The 17,554-nt window shown below is 43.7% G+C and overlaps 1 protein-coding gene across 2 annotated transcripts; it reads left to right on the plus strand.

The window, feature by feature from the left end:
- Positions 1-290: 290 nt before the first annotated feature.
- LOC307261283 (zinc finger protein DPF3-like) lies at positions 291-17,554 on the plus strand (the record flags this gene model as incomplete). Of its 2 annotated transcripts, XM_080041786.1 has the most annotated exons (11): positions 291-322; positions 7,595-7,755; positions 8,223-8,330; positions 11,108-11,235; positions 11,878-11,973; positions 12,118-12,178; positions 12,617-12,658; positions 13,152-13,292; positions 13,968-14,081; positions 14,202-15,008; positions 15,732-17,554. In XM_080041786.1, 10 exons carry the CDS (start codon positions 291-293, stop codon positions 14,360-14,362), a joined length of 1,044 nt encoding a protein of 347 aa, XP_079897912.1. In that variant the 3' UTR covers positions 14,363-15,008; positions 15,732-17,554. The 2 variants fall into 2 exon arrangements, with proteins under 2 accessions (XP_079897912.1, XP_079897913.1); XM_080041787.1 differs by lacking the exon at positions 12,617-12,658.

Genomic DNA, 17,554 nt, shown 5'->3' on the forward strand with positions numbered 1-17,554 from the left:
ACTTGCACTGTACGGTCGCAGTACGCCAGGGGTGGAATTGCTCTTTAGAAGTATCTATGCTCCGTAAGTAAGGGTCTCTTTAAAAGTGCTGTTATTCAGTTAGTCTACAATATAAATACAAGGGAAAACCCTTTAAAATAATTTTGACAGTTTACCTCATGAGGCCACGCCCCATCCGCGCATGCTGCAGATGTATTGGTCCACGAATTCAACCCGTACTCTGATTGGTCCATTCCTGTAGGTTTCCCTCAGAGCTGCAAGACTCCGATATTGCGTTACATTGTAGCAAAATGGCGGCTGTCATTCAGAATCCACTAAAAGCGTAAGTAATTTAGACATTTAGCAAATTGTGAACAATTACTTTGTTGCCAACTTGAACATGTAAACTGTCTGCGCGTGCATGTGATTTGCAGCTGTGTGCATATGACCGGTTAAGCTGTCCAAATTCATTTTGTGTACTTCTTGCATGGCAAAGTAGCCTCGTCTACTAGTTCTTTTATTCCACAAGATTTTAACATTTAGTCCGAAACATGCGCGCGAGGCTGCCTGACATTTTGACCGCACCAGAGGAGCTTTTCCTACACGCGGCTTTGCATTCAACACGAGAGAATGTCGTCTTTCCTGGGCTATACATTTATTTGAAAACTGTCGACATTGTGTCCTCGCGCTGCTCCGAATAATTAAAAGCCGATTTCGCTCGTGCTCGGCTGGGCACAGCGGCGGAATATCATTCTGACATTCCGAAAGTCGCTTATAGTTAGTGTGAATTGTCGACATGTCAACTTTAGCTCCTCTGAGCGCAGACGTGGTCAGGACCCGGTAAAGCAAGGGAGGAGGCATTTTGTATTTGCATGCTTGCAGACGAAATCGACAAAAGTGACAGCGATTTGAGTCGGCTGTTGGAAATAGGCTGCCACTTTGTGCTCAGATAGACCCGTGCAGTGGTCATTTGTATCCCTCAACTTCAAAGAAATGATCCACCTTTTCCCCCATTTCTCCTTTGTTCTTCTGTATTGTTTCCCCCAATTCTCTCTGGCTGACATAGCCTATCACCGCAAGTTAGACCCAATTAGCCTCCCGCCTCTTGTCATTTTATTTACATTTAAACTACATCACAATTTGGCATTTCACGACTCGCCCGTTTGGCAGGACGTGACAGAAGCCGTTCCGCCCGTGTTGATGTGCTATCTATCACCATCATGGCTCGTTGGGACTGTGTGGAGGTGTATGTAGCCGGCGCTCCACTGTGCCTTTAAGTGGAGGAGTGCTGGAGATTAGCTTGGTCCAGGATCCTGGGCCCATCTGTCGGAGAGATGCTCCGACAGGGAGGAAGTGTTGGGCACGAACAGGAGGAGAACCATCTGCTCCTCCACAGAGGTATCCTGGCACCTCCGTGGACTGCAAGCGCAGGGAGAGGACCACACAACACCTTGCATGTCACCCACACTGCTGCCATTGTTATTGTCACATTGTTACCATCCATAGGCTTTAGGAAAGGCTGCAGAGTGAGGTTTCTGATACTCAAATGTCCACTTCAAACTGTTTTTCCCCAATAGAATTTGTCCAGTTCAGAGACTATTCCTATTATTTTTCTATTATTAAATTAAATATAAAGGCTAACTAAAAGGGTCTGAATACAGCAGGACAACCTCTAACCTGCACTCTCATAGTGCTGGTGAGACAAGCCTGATGTAGGAGCTTCACATTAATTTCTCTCCTGCAGATCAATCTGGATTTTCTCCAATCTCTGCGGGGAGGTTTGACTGGGTCAATCAGAGCCCGCATTCAGACCTTAGTGGAAGGCAGCGCCTGATTGGTTGTTGATGTCAACATAAATCGTCAAATGTCTCACAAGACTAGATTGACAACTACATGAACCAACCAAACAGGGTTCCGCCTTCTATGGTAATAGCCATGGGCAATGATTGGCCCGGTCTCTTCCTTGCAGAGAATGGAAAAAGTCCAGCCAGAAACAAATGTGAAGCTCGCAAGATTAGCTAGCACTCTCATTCCATGACTCGCTGATGGTGGTGGCTAAATGTAAATTTTATGTTGAATCTGTATTCTTATCATAGATAGTAAATAATATGGATGTAGCATCCGGGCTGACCTCAGTTACTCACACGGCATCCAATAATCCTGGTTTGTGCGCGTCGCCATTTTGTGAGATTTTTACTCCGCCTCACGTCGGGGAGAGTGAGATAGCTGACGTATACCTCCGAGGCAAAGTGAGGGACAACGGGCGGAGAGCTGTCACTCAAGAGATCGCGCCAATACATTTTAACCTCCAAAAGAATAAAAACTAGTGTGGTCCAAAAAAATTCACCCCCCTCAGTGTTGTCATGGAGATATGACCTAAACATACAGACTAAAATGGTTTTGTGGACCAGGCTGTAAATATGTTTAATAAGACTTTGAAAACGGCCTGTCTAACAAGTGAGTCAAAGAAAAATTGCTCAGTCTTGGTACCACCCCCAGTGGCACTTCCGGGTTACTGCAGTTGTGGTCACTTCCTTATTGGATGCTGGTAAAAATCGCTGAGGTTGGGGCTTGATTCTTAAGCACTGGATGTTAAAGTACTTAATGTGTTAAATGAATAACGCCTCCTTGTAGCTTCTTCCGTTCTCTCATCATGTATCTCTTTAGTTTCAAACGAGTGGGATTGTTATTGAGAATTACATTTTTCTTATTGCTGTATTGGACCATTACCGTCACAACAAGCCCCATTGTGCTCCTGCCGTCAGGCTGCTGTTTCATCTCGGTGGCGTTTTAGCATTCTGATGTGGAATGTCTCCTTGCTATAAACTGTGCTTAATGAAGTGTTTCAATGTGCTATAATTAGCCTCTGTCTTGGGTTTCTGACTTCATTTCACACGTTTGTCAGATTATAATTAGTCACACTTGACACTAATTGGATGTCGCTCCTGTGGACCAGTTTGACCCTTTTTTTTGTGTGTGTGTGTGTGTGTGTGTGTATTGAGATGATTCGCTTTAGGGATATAAAATGCTAGTTTGACTTTGTCCTAAACAGGATGAAGCTGCGTTGTGCAGGCCCGTGCGTCTGCGCGAGGTCTCTCTCTACTGCGAGCATGGGAGGGCCGTAATCTCTGTAATCTGCTGATTAAAATGTAGTCCTGGACATTTGGTTAATAAAGGGAGTTCATAAAGCTGCTCATTAAAACTGTAGACACAGCTGGATGGTTGGACACATCTTCTAGCCACAGCTCTCCTGGCTTCATCTGACTGGAGAGATCCAGTCCCTCATTTATTCAGCTACCTTTGTCGTCACTGGCGTTGAGTTCTACTGTGAGTGAGTCAGGCCTGCTGTTTATTGGCTCTGCGGTGTGGAGGTGTATGGTCTGGTGTTTCTCCTGCCCTCACCCAGACTGTGTTGTTCTGATTGGTGTAATCAGAGGTTGTTGTCAGGATGCAGTTACTGGGTAGGTCCTCCTCCTCCTCCCTGCCTCTTGTTATGTGGTAGCTGTAGCTTCCTGTGAAGGAGCAGTGCACCTGCACATTTGAGAAACCTCCTCAACAGAGCTGGGGAAAGACAGACTTATATAGTTGAGTTGAGACTGGATTTTTTTTTAGATCAAAGTTTGTGTTCTCTCTCTTCAATTTTTAAGTCCGTTCTCTTGTGTTCCTGACCATTTTTAAAGTAGATGCTGGATATTTTGTTTCATACCTTCACATAATTCCTGCAAAGTGTGGTTTGTCAACAGATATGCAAAATGAGTGTTGACGCATGCTCACATTACGGCCTCAGCCATGTGACACGGAGAACCGTTGACAGGAACACGCTGATAGCGGAGGCCCCAGCCACAAGATTTGCTTTTGTTCCTCGCCCTCATGCACGCACTAACCTTCTCTACTCAGCTGGAAGATATTGGGGATGGATGTGTAGCACATACCTCTCAGAGGCACCTTTTTGGGCCCTGTAACACACAGTGTTTCTAGTTCAGTTTGAGTCTACATAATGTTTTCCACCTTTTATGCAGAGCTAGACTTAAAAGTATATGAAGGGTTACAATATACATTTGAGGCATCTCGAGAATGCTTAACATATGGGTAAAATGAAAGTGAGAGCCCTAGAAATGTAATGAAATAGTAACCCATGGACATGGTATGGAAAATGTGTGTGCGCATGTCTACGGTAGTACGGTAAGTCAAAGTTGAACCATGAATCCGGTCTATAAACCATGATGGTTGTTTACAACAGGCGGAGTAATAAATGAAGTGTTCGCTTTAGTTTTCTCTTGATCTGAAAGCTGGATGATCGTGAGGCTGCTCGGGTTTATTTGACTCATCACTTCATTTGGTGAGTAAAAAAAAAGATCATCATTGACAAACCTATAGACAAAATTGTGATAAACTGGAGTTATACTTAAACCACTTTAGTATATTTGATTTCAGAGGAAAAACAGGAACGCGTGTGTGTGTTCGGTGTGTGTGTGTGTGTGTGTGTAAAGGTGCGAACACACTACACGCGTTACCCGCGTATGCTTTACGTGCGTAACGCAGCTAAAATGTTGCTTGATCATTTTGTGTCGAAAATGGTTATACGCACGTAACGTGCCTAGTCTCCCTCCCGATATTGTATTTCCCTAATCAACCATGGCTGCGATCAGACCCAACACAACAGCGTGCATGTTCGCACAAAAACAACAACAACACGGCCAACAACTGAGCCAAAAGACAAACTGAACAGCACAAATAGCCTAGCATTAAAACAGCATTGCATATGCACGGCAGCTACATAACACACACAGTTACAGCAGCATTGGTGCACGGCGGCACAACATAAAGGCAAGTAGCCAACATTACCCTACCTGGCTGTGACAGGGGACCGTGGCTGGCGTAGATCAACACCGGTGCTTTGCTGTACTTGTTGTGAAAGTCTTGTTTGGGTTCATAATATGAGGCGCTAGCCGCCCGCACACAACCGGGCGCTAACTTGGTTTATCGGCTAAAGCACAGCCGCACATATTCACTGAATTAATCAGGAAGTCCATTCTCCTGGTTTACTTTCCCCACGTCTTCCATTCCCGAGCGGCTGTCATACAGCACCGGGCCGCCCGCAATACATTTTACTCTTCGGTGTTTCTCAGCCTCTGTGTACACTGTTCTCCGACCGTGCCAATGCATGTGACGTCGGCTCAAGCCCAACGCGGCTAATCGTCACGCGTAGGAGCGTAAAAAGTTAAATGTTTTGAACTCTGCGCGTAGGTGCGTATATACGCGGCTCATACGCGGCTAACGCGGCTAAAATGTTGCTTTAGCGCGAGTAACGCATCTACGCGCGTAAACCAATGGTTCCCTATGGAAAAATAGACGATTTTATACGCGTCTGTACGCGTGTAACGCGTGTAGTGTGTTCGCACCTTAAGACGCTCTCTCCCCTTTTGTGTTGTGTGGGGGTCTTCTTGTCACTCATTAAAAGTGTCGTGAAGATCTCTCACCTAAGCCAGTGGCACCTGCTGCTCGGTGCGGCGGGGGACCTGACGGCGAGTGTGTTGTTGCTGCCCCCCAGAAGACTGCTATCACTTTGTTCTCCCTCATTCCCCTCCCTACCCAGCCCCTTTCAATTGAGACAGATCAGCATCCTCTCCTGGTTTTGTTCAACTCTAGCAATCTCAAGCGCTTCTTGGCATGCGCTCGTAACTGACTTCAGGGAGTGTGTTTACAGCTGGTGTGCTTTTAGTAAACTGATATGTCAGTCACACTGTGTCCCCATTAGAGCTGTGCATTAATATCAAGGAATGTTTGACGGGGATTGGTAATGATACACTCCGCCATCATGCGGTGTAAATCTGAGAACTGAAGTGTATATATACTATTACGTCTGTCTGTTGTTAGCCAAATATTTATCTTTTTAAAATAAATTCTTGATGGAGCTACTGGTGAATATGTCAAACCTCCATACTAGTGGGCGGAGCTTTGTGGTCAATCTGTTTTGAGTATATCCCTTTGTGAATCCTCTTGTAAAAATTCCTGCATCTTATAGGGTGAGAGTGTGCTGGTACGTTTCAGAAAATCTGGGGTTTCTTCGCTTTTTATGCACTAAGCGACGCTATTTGCCATCTTCATGTGGCAGAGTATTAGTGATATGATTATTTACTACAATAAAGACCCTATCTTCGAGATGGGGAGGCACAATGTGCCGTAGTTCTTAGTCATGACCTGCACTGCTTGGTAACTTTCAACCATTTTTCACTCATCGTCTTGCCTTCTTGAACGCCCAGTCTTGGTGTTTCTATTCTTCCCATTCCCACATCTTTTTATTTCTCACACCTTCCCTCCCTCCCTCCCTCGGCTGGTCCTGTACCTGTTACTGTTTACTCTTCTCAGTCACACAGACACGAAGCCTCTCTCTCTCCCAGGAGCCTAACACACACACACACACACACACACACACACACTGTGGCTCTGTCCTAACACGGCTCTTCATCTGCCGGACGGTTGGATACAGACTGGACAGGATCTGGGAGACGTTGACAAATCAGGCTACCACCTCCCGATGCCTCCGGTTTTAAAATTCCAGGCTCCACTCGCAGCCCCCGCAGCTCATTAGTTTCACTTCAAAATGGCCGTCTTCCTAATGTTGTAATTGAGAACACGTGGAGGAACTTCATGATGCGGATGTGGAGGTGTTCATGCTAAAGACAACTAAACCAGTGGCTATCATGTGCTCTGTTGATCCTGTGATATAAAAGCAGATTGTGCAAAACACATACAAAGTACCTTGCCACGATTGATTTCTGACTTGCAGCATTTGCCCCCATCTTTGATATAGTCAAATTAGAACCTGCCCTTGTGCTAGGCTCTCTGCTGAGATTAATTAAATAGGCTAATTACCATACCAGGCGTGTGGCAGCGATTGAGGGCTTGAATGTGAAATATCCTCCCCCATTTCACTCTGAATATTAACGTTGAAACCCTGAGGGCCTGCCAAAATCTCAGCGGCGTTAAGAAAAGTGGAACTAAAGTGGGAGAGTCTTGGAAGCTGCTTTGCTGCTCGGAGGATGGACCTCGTATATCAGACCCTAGTTTTTATGTTGTTGTGATAATCTGACTCACCCAGTAGTGCATAGTTTACAGCCCATCTCAAATCCGATCAGACAAATAGCCCAAAGAGGTAATAATATGTTTAGCTTCAGGAGTGGGAGCACAAGACTCTTTGCTATGTTGTTACTGGGTTGCATTTTTCCTCTTTCCACAAATTCCTCCCCGGTGGCAAGCTAAGAGAGAGAGAAGCTCAGCTGTCGGTTTCAGTTTGATACTTCCATTGAACAGTGCTGATTAGAAGTTTGAACAGACGTTAACAGCATTATGTGGGTTGCAGAGAGTCTCTAAAGGGACTTGCAATCAAATGTTAAAGCTGGTTTTGTGTGTTAATTTAATGTTCTATAACCAGCAAAGCAACAAGCCATTGTCAAGGCATTTGCATGATAAAAGGCTCCACATCAACAATACTGCAATTATGATCACATCGTTTCTACTTTTAAAACCAGCTGGCAATGTCTCGCCTGTGTCAACCCGACACCCACTGTCACTGTTGCTGATGTCCTCCCTCCCCCCCCCCCTTTATCCGCAGGTTGGGCGACCAGTTCTATAAGGACGCCATTGAGCAGTGCCGCAGCTACAATGCCCGTCTGTGTGCAGAACGCAGCGTCCGCCTGCCATTCCTGGACTCACAAACTGGCGTGGCCCAGAACAACTGCTACATCTGGATGGAACGTCACCACCGCAGCCCTGGTGGGCAAAAACACACGCACACACAAACATGTTTTAGTGCGAGCTAAGAGTTTTTGGTCCATTTGGCTTGTAAAAATGATGTCTGCATCTACACTACTCGAAAATGATTTACTAGTGTTGTTGCTTGATAAAGCAACCTATTACAATGACATGCAATAGTGAAAGCCCCAAGCACATGGTAGCATTGTCAGAAATGCTTATTTTGTTCATCCAACAGTGCAAAACGAGCAAATATTTGGCATTTTTAGCCATGGCAGACACTTGGCTCTGGGGCTGGCTATGTTGGCAAGTCGGTAACTTATAACCTCTGAGCTACTCATAAATGTTTGGAGGTGTCTAAATGTTGTGTAAATCAAAAAACTTGAAAATCTTGTATAAAAAATAAAATAATAATAAACAATTTGACATTTTTTCCAATGTATTCCAGCTGAAACTGTCTTGTTGACATGTTTACTGTTATTGTCCAGGGGTCACAGCTGGGCAGATGTACACATACCCTGCCCGCTGCTGGAGAAAGAAGAGACGGCTGCATAACACCACAGATCCACGCCTGGGTATCTACGGTCTCCAGCTGGGTAAGATCCTGCAGTCTACCTCTTCTCTCAAAGGGGACTGTCCACGAAACTATAAACAAATAAACTAAACTAAACCACCAACTCACCTGTCCGTCACTGTGTGCTCCTCCCTGTGTCTCTCCATGCCCCACCCACCTCCACCACCTCCTTCAGCTCATGTGATTACTGGTGACGATCTGGAATAATCTGGCTAAAAGCATATCACTCGGCCTCAGCGCAGAACAGGCTGCCAGTCATTTCTCAGCAGATGAAATGCGGCTGTGTTCAAGCCTGGCTGGTAAACTTGTTTAGTAAGAAGTAGAACATGTAATTAGATTTACCACTGCTGGGAGCGGCGAGACGGGAGTTCGGCCACTGCAGACAGTATTTAATAAATATTATGGAATGGAGTTTGGCCTTCTCCTGCTGCCACTTGAAACGTCTCACTCAACACATTTACCCTCTCCGTCTATCTTGTTTTCTCCTAACCACCCCTTCTCGCTCGCCAATTTGTTTCGTATTTTTTTTTTCTGTCTGGCAGCTCTCCATCTCTCCCTGTGTGTGTGTGTGTGTGTGTGTGTGTGTGTGTGTGTGTGTGTGTGTGTGTGTGTGTGTGTGTGTGTGTGTGTGTGTGTGTGTGTGTGTGTGTGTGTGTGTGTGTGTGTGTGTGTGTGTGTGTGTGTGTGTGTGTGTGTGTGTGTGTGTGTGTGTGTGTGTGTGTGTGTGTGTGTGTGTGTGTGTGTGTGGTCAGTGTTTCTGGGCTCAAGTAACTGGTCCATTCTGTGCCCAAAGCTTGCATTGCCCACTGGGATGTTACACTAGCCTTAGGACTGAACGTGACAAAAGGGAGAATCTCTATCAAGAAATCATTGTTCCATATTTCACCTTCTAGTGGTTTCTATGAGAAATCCATGGTGTGTTGACAAATCTACATGATCACGATGCTTCAGTTCAAATATTTTTCCTGCATTGCATGGTGGAAAGACAAATGTTTTGAGAAAAAAATTGTGAAAGTAATAAAAAGGGAGAGGGCCCGGAAAGAGAAAGCAAGATGGAGAGATAGCTTATGAACCAAGCCTTTGTTTCCCAAACACATCCCATTGTAGCCTATTGTTTTCCACTGAGCCTGCTCTCGCTAAGACCCCGCCACCACCCTGCTGTCCCTTCCACTCTCCGGCAACAGTGAATTGTATGTGCTGTCTGCGAGTGCCCAGGGGGAGGGGAGAAGAGAGGGGGGGAGCGTATCCTGATTTAACCTGGCGTCTCTTCTCCAGAGCCCATTGTGCAGCTGGCCAGAGGTGGCCACAGCACAGGGCAGCAGCCACATTCTGTCTCACTGCCTCACCAGGCTGTGGAACTGATGGTGAGCTGGAGACTGGGGCTGCATGCAGAATCAGCTCCATGCTGCAGGCTGCTGCCCGCTCTATTTTTAGCCCCCCAGCTCCCATGGGTTGGGAGGGAGGGAGGGAGGGGGGGGACACTGTCTCGTCGCAGAGAGTTGAAAGTCAACGTGTGTAGACACAATGGTGAGGGGCTGCCGCCGTGTGGTGAAGGGACCCATTTTAGACACATCTGCTTCTCGTGCCTATACCTCCTATATCTCCCTCTCACCTATATGCAGTCTTCTGTTGCTTCAGCACTTTATTTTCTATATTCTGCAGAAGTCTTTCTAGCGGGCGCAGTTAGATGGTGTAAAAACTGGACTACCTTGGAGCTGTCTGAAGAGATAGTGTAAATACGATGTGCAGATCAGACTGTCAAATTGACTGTTGTGTTTGTTCTGCTTTGTCTGCTCAACCTGCTTGCCTCCTCCTACACTGTTTGTTTAGATCAGCAGCTCACTGTAGGAGGAGATATCTGCATGATCTGTTCAGGTGGAAGTGATAAGCCACTTAAGTGCACTCTACCTCAGAGATTCCTGTGGACAAAGTCAGGCTAGAGTCTCCATAGGGCAGCATTATAGAGGGCTCAGTAGTGACTCCTCTTTCAGAATGAAAACATGAACATGTTTTCAGCTATATGGTGCTGGGAAAATATTGACGATGAGACATTCTGTTGCAGGCACAAAAAAAGAGATGACAGCCGCTATAACAAACAAACGCTCCAGCAATGTGCCACATGCTTGAATTAGGTCTAGTGTGAGTGGAGGAGAAGAGACATAATGAAAATGTGCTGAGATAAAGCTGCTCACAGGTCACAGTTTGTAGCACTGATGGTTCTTGTCATAATTAGAGATTGAAGAGATTGATGGTGATGCAGAGGAGAAACCTCACATGCTTAGAAGCCTGTTATATACTGCAGCTTGTCAGCGTTTCTGGAGAACGCTTGCTTTCAAAATATCTCCTTAAGATCTGCGCCCTGTACGTACTGTGTGTGCTCAAAAAAAATCCAGTATTAATACACAGTCTAGACTCTGTAAATGGGTATGTAAACAAAGGGTATGCGAACAAAGGGGGCCCACAGTAGCTGGCAACTTGCTTGTTTACAGAGCAGAGGCTGTGTATTTACACTGGATTTAACCCTTTTTTTCAGCGTACATGCAGTACGTAAAGGTTACGGAACATGAGGGGATATTCACTGGTTTTGACAAAGTGGTTGAACAACAAGCATTCTCCTGAATCGTTGACTCCACCTCGAACACTGTACAGGTTCCATAACTTGAATTATACATACCCGGAACCTTTTTATTTATTTATTACCTAACACTGTATAAACAATATAGACATGTCTTAAAGTACAAACACTGAGCTTGTATTTTGATGATTCATGACTTGATGCCTCTTTTTGTCTTAATGCAGACAACGGACTCATGTCCAAGGACAACTTGCCCGCCCAGGGCACCACGCTGGAGGCCCTGCTACGAGGAGAAGGTCTAGACAAGAGGAACAACTCTAAGAACGATGAGGATAGCCTGCTGGAAATCCAAGTGAGTTCAGTCAGAAAGGCTATCTGAAACAACGTGTTTGTCAGCCAAATGTTAACAACCTTAATGTCCAGTGAATTTCACTCAAACAATCGAGGTCCCTGACACTGAGTCAAGTGTTGAGTCCCCAAGTAGTCGTCAAGGCAACTTGCCAAGTTTCTCCAGCAGGGATCTGCAGGCTTGTAAGCTGACTGCTGCTTCACTGGGAGGTCGTCTGCTTTAACTCTGAATTACCATTCCCTGAGTATTATAATATATGGTAATGCCAGTGTAATGATATGATTTCAAAGAGGAATGATAGGGAACATCAATTTAGTTTCAGAAGCTCTGTTAGTGCAAAACATTGCTGATCTCTGTCGTCTGTTGTCGAAAGTCAAAAGCAGTCATATCTCAACATCACACATTCCACCAAATATACACGTGGACACGTGTTTCAACATGATAGACATTTCTTTTTAAAACACCCAGAATGTGTTGAAATGGAAAAAAGTTTTTTTTTATGCTGTGTTATGCTATCAGTGTGTTTTCAAAGAGCTTGTACTTTTAATCTGAGTATTGAAATTATCTTCTCTCTCTGTCTCTGTATCTGTCTGTCTCTCTCTCTCTCTCTTTCTCTCTCTTTCTCTCTGTCCGTCTGTCCTTCAGAGGGTTCTTGAGGCAGACGCAGCAGAAGATGCTTTCATTGACGATGACGACTACGAGGTGGACACTCCCAAGAAGAGACATCGGGGAAAAGGAAGAGTAAGTGACCAAGTAGACTCCAGTTGTCATCACAGTTAAAAAGCTTGGTTTGTTGATGACACATGTAGTCAAGTAGCAGCTCATTTGTGCATGTTTGATAGATGTTACCGCAGATAGTAACAGTACCTGTGTGTTTTTCCTCAGGGTCGGGGTTCAGGCCGCAAGAAGACAGATTTAGACGCCGACAAGCCATACGTCTGTGACAGTAAGTTGAGATGAAACATGACGTGTTATAGTGTCTTTCCTTGTGCAATGCTGAGTTTGTGACGTGGGGGATTCTTTATAATTTATCTAAAATAAATCTACCCTTAATTTTGTACTGTCCTGTCAAAATGTAATATATCCTGTACGTTTTATTAAATATGCTATAATAATATAGAATAATAAATACACTGTTGGAAAATGGGCTTTTTTGGGTCCTATTCAGCTCACTACAAACACATTTTATATTAAAAGAACTTTGAATTTGAAAAAAAAAATACAGAGCGAGCAGCCATCATTACCACCACTGCATGCAAATTGCATGAGGAAAATCCATGTAGGGGGGTATTGTATTTGACACTGTTGTGACTCTTCTCAGAAGACACACTCTCATGCTGTTTTCTCTTCAGCTCCGCATTTCTTTGTGCCTTCTCTATTTCAGACAGATACAAACAAAAGCAGAACTCAAAATCTTCGTCCTCAGGTACCTTCAGTTGATGCATATTTTAATTTCAAATTTTTTTTCAGGATAACTGTTTTGATTGTTGAGTGGTGGTGTTGCAAGTGATGTGATTATTGATTTAGCTCCTATATCATCTTACTTTTCTCAAGCCTTAAAAGTGCCCTTGGCGCTGTAAACTGATTAAGGGTTATTATGTTATCTCAAGTTTGTGTTCTGATTTGATTACATAATCAGATCTAGTGCCTCCTTTTTTATTGTTATGATTCAGAAGTAAAATGGTGCCTCCATCAAACAACATGAGTCCTGCTTGGTTGTTGATACTTGATGAGATCATCAGTCTGCACCTTGTTGATTCTGCAAATTCAAATGTGAAAGTCTTATTAAGATCAAAGCCTATCGACGCCTTTATTCTTAACACAACCAGTCAGAAAAGGGGGTGATTCTGCATTCGGGGTTGATTTGTTGCTGGAATAATTTTTAGATACTGAAAGGCAACCTCTGTTCTCTGTTGCAGTCTGTGCGAAGCGCTACAGGAACCGTACGGGACTAAGCTACCACTACACCCATTCCCACCTGGCAGAGGAGAACAGAGCCGGAGAGAGAAGCTCGGTGGCCTCCAAATCCCCCTCGGCACAACAGACTGACAGACACAAACGTAATGTTTCATACTACTGTTCCTCAAATCTGTCACAATGTTTCATCAAACAGACATCGCTAACCATTATATACAGTATATGTCTTTTCACTCCAATGCTCTGCAGACAAATTGTAATTTTTTTTTTTTAATCTTTATTCAGTTTTTAACTTTTTTTCCGTTTAGGATAAAATAAAACAGTCACCAGACCGGACTGGCATTTATAAAACAGGAACAAGGGTTACAAATCAAACTGTTCAACATGAGGCCAATCCATGGAAGGCCTGACACCAAAACATGTCCAAATAAACAAGAATAATACAAACCCAATCTAAAAATAGAAAACAAATAAAGAATCCTCAAAATACAAATCTATCAAGACAAATGATGCTTAAATTCAACATTGAAGGTCAAGTTAAGGAAGTACATTTAATTGTAACGCTATTTTAGAATATGTGGACTGTATTTCATCCACAAATCCACCAGGTGTCCCAATAATTAAAACTTCCATATTGAACAGCTGATGGGATCAAGACAGTTTCTTTGACTTTAACATTTGTTGGCAGAAAGAGCAAACACTACAAGGAGCAAACTAAGCTACAAAAACTGCAAAAAAAATAACAAGGAATTGCATTAAAGAAGCTGAACATGACCAGACAAAAACGTTGTCTTTTTTTTAATGGAATTCCCTTGTAGGTGCAAAGGGACCTGGCGGGACGAGCATTCCCAACAACTACTGTAATAAATGCCAGGGCTCCATCAAGAAAACGGGTAAAACATCCTCGCCCTACTCAGCCTGCCGGTGCAAAAGTGAGTCCATTTAGCCCCAAAGAATGATGTACAAACAATGCTAAAGCCCAGACATTTTCAAGAATGTGTAGATGGAGATTGTGTGCACTGACTGTGTTCCTCTCCTGTCCTGTGTGCCAGCTGCCCGTGGAGAAGAGAAGGAAGACGGGGTTTTTACCGGAGCGGAGGAGCTGTTCGGCACCACCTCGGAGAGCGACACGTCTACCTTTCACGGCTTTGAGGACGACGAGCTGGAAGAGCCCGCCACCAACCGCAACGGATTATCCAACCGACACAGATAGAGCGAAACCCTTTAACATTTTGAAGAGACCCTTTTTTTGATATGGATTAACCTCTGGCAAAAATCTGCTGCTTCTTTTTTCAATGTTTGTTTTTGTTTGCGGAAAGCACAAACCCGATAATTTCAGGACAGAAATGCGAGTGGTATTTTATCTACTGAACATTGTCGAATAATTTATGAAGACCTTTTTTTATATATAAAATATAAATTAACTTTTAAGGCAATGAACAATTGTCAGTGTTTTGTGATGAGTAACTTTATTCTCCATGCAAAACAGAAGATGTTTTTTTTTTGTTGGGTTGTTTTGGTTCCCTGTCCCCCCTCACTGGAGCAAAAGGAGCATAGACATTTTGAACAAAAAACACTGGAGAAATTTCAACAATTGAATAATCTAAAGGTATAAATGATTCAGTGCGTATGGGGAAAGGTGACGTTACAGACCCATACTTGAGCTACTGGATTTTTAAAGTCAGTGGTCGCTGTGACGATGAAGGTCTCCTTTTCCTCTCAAACTCTGGATTAAACTTGTATGAAAATGAAGGAACCAATGAAAGGACTGCCACAGGCTGCTGGAGATGTTTGGAGATGAAGAAACATAAATATACTGTAATCTTTACAGATATATAGTGGACTTAATCAAATGAAAGGTAAGCAACAGTTTTTTCTTTGTTCTTGTTTAGAAATCGAATGAGTTCTGCAGATGGTTGATTAGCAAAGGAACAAATTCAGACTGCCGAGTTGTTCTGTAAAAGTTTATTGTTGGACTAAATACATTGTGTATATGTTTGACAGTCGGATTCAGTGTAATTTGGCTTTGCAAATAAAAAGGCTTCGATCTCTTGTGTGTTTAAGCTGCACAATTTAGTCTGACGATACACGAACAATCAAACATTATAGTTTTCGCAATGGTAGAGGTTATAAGGATGGAGATGTCTGGTCTCCATAACTTCAATAACTGTGGGATAGTTACAATTTTGTTCAGACAACTGTGGTCCCCACATGATGATTCCTAATAACTTTAGTGATCCTCTGACTTTTCCTTTTGCGTCACCAGCAGGTTACATTTCAATTTGTTCAATACTTTAGTTAATGACCGAATAGCTGTAAACCTAATGACATCAGCCTCTTTTATACTGTCTGTTTATGCTATTTAGCAATTACTGGCATACTAAACTAAGGTGGGTAATATGGGAAACATTTAACATACTTAACCTTGGCATAATAGCTTTGTCATCAAGTGGTTTTTAAGTCATGTGGTAAGCCTTTAGCTCAAGGAACTCTGTATCAGAGCTGCTGTTATGTCTATAGTCTCTTATTAAGACATATTATTTTCAAGACTAACCAATGTTGTCTGTGTTCACATACTGTAGGAGCACTCAGCACATTGGCATGTTGCCCAGGAGTGGTGGTGACCAGTGAAGAAGAGGATTTAACTCTTAAAAAAACTAATGAGCCTTCATGTCCCTCCTGATTTGGGCCTAAAATAACGGACTGTAATGGATGAATAGTCATCCAGCACTTCTACAGGCCGCGTGGCCTAAATTGAAGCAACTGCTCCCTTGACGACATGTATCGATCTCTTTCTGAACATTTGAAACATGAGTAGAGCCAGCTTCAATTCATAATTTTTTTCTGCACTGTGCTGGAGCCTCCACTGAACTACGGGAACACTAAAGGCCAGGCCTTGGGACTGTTTGTGGGCCCCACGGCCCGGCCTGCCCACTCCGTGTCTGCTGTGTGATCCGATGTGACACTAAGACGTCATTATTCTCATCACTGTGCCAGCTCTGCCGCTCTGCACTGGAAAACCAGCTCTGACAGCCATTGACCCTCCAACCTGATTGGACCAGTGACCCCCCCACTAACCCCCCCCAGCCATAGAGATGGTGCTCGAATCCACCACTATAACATGCAGACCTCTGGACTCTACTGTATTAATACTCTGACACGAGCGCAAAGGTTTTTTTTTTTATCTTTTCTGCTTCTTTCCCTCTGTCTGGTTTTTGCTCTCTGCTTTTCTTGCATCGCAACAATTTAGCTTTTTCTTTTTCATCTGTACTCTGTTGTATAATATTTATATGTTTTAAACTCTTCAAAGTTTGCTCATTATGACTCCTAGGGTTTTTTGTTCAGACTGTGTTGTTACCTCTGTCCTGATCAGGTGCACAATAGCCACAACTACTCAGGCATCCTTCATTCCCTCTGCTGTTTGATTGTTCAGCCACTATTCTTGTGATTGTATTCAGTCGGCACGGACAATAACGCCACACACAAGGATCCCGCCGTAATCAACTCCTGGGAGGGATTTGGGATGCTGCCGTCTCACGCTACAGGAACAAATGGCAATAAACTCGGTCTGAGGTTTTTACCTGGTGTCACACTCGCCCTCTCCACTTTCCGATTGTGACAACGGCGAGATTCATCTCGGATTCATCGGAAAACAATACTGTTGCTAGAAAGAAAGACTTGACCCTGATTGGATCCACGTTCTTAGTGAGAAGCAAATACTGTAAAATCCAAGTTATCTGTGACATTTCCGTTGAGTGCTTTAGACGGCCTAATTGCTTTATGACATTTAGAAGGTGCTTAAAGTTTCTGTATCAAAAAGCCTTGTAGGTCCATAGGTTGCATATACTGTGTAAGAGGTCTGTGTCCTTCCATGTGATTATTCAGTATCGCCGCAATGCAAGAATAGCCGCTCTGTTATTATTAGTATTTTTTTTTTTTTCATTTAGGTTTATCCAATGTGTCTGGTATGACTTGTGCATTCAAACCATATTTCTTCACTTCCCTCAGGGACCCTCCTCACAGCAGTTTATCTCCCTCGGACAAAGAATGGATCTGAGACGTCCCGGTTATTTCGTCTTCTTTTCGTGTATCGGTTAAACAGTAAAGAAATTTGGTCTTAGCATCTTTTTTTTTTTTTTAATAATCTTCCAAAGTCATGCCTGTAAGTGAAAGCATGTGTCTTCAATCATAACCTGCTTAATGTTATCTTACCGTATATGAACAGGCCTTGTGGTGTGCAGTTTCTGAACAAAAGGAGAAGCTCGTAAAATGCAAAAGTCAGTGATGTCCGCTTTCGGGTTACTCGTCACCAATCATTAAAATAGCCTGTATACCTCGTCAAAGACACAGCAATAGGCCCTGGTTCTCTCCTGTCAAGCCATGCCGGAGTGTTGGAGGGGGGATG

This window comes from Ammodytes marinus (genome assembly GCF_949987685.1).
Source record: "Ammodytes marinus genome assembly, chromosome: 15".
In the NCBI taxonomy this organism is placed as follows: Eukaryota; Metazoa; Chordata; class Actinopteri; order Uranoscopiformes; family Ammodytidae; genus Ammodytes; species Ammodytes marinus.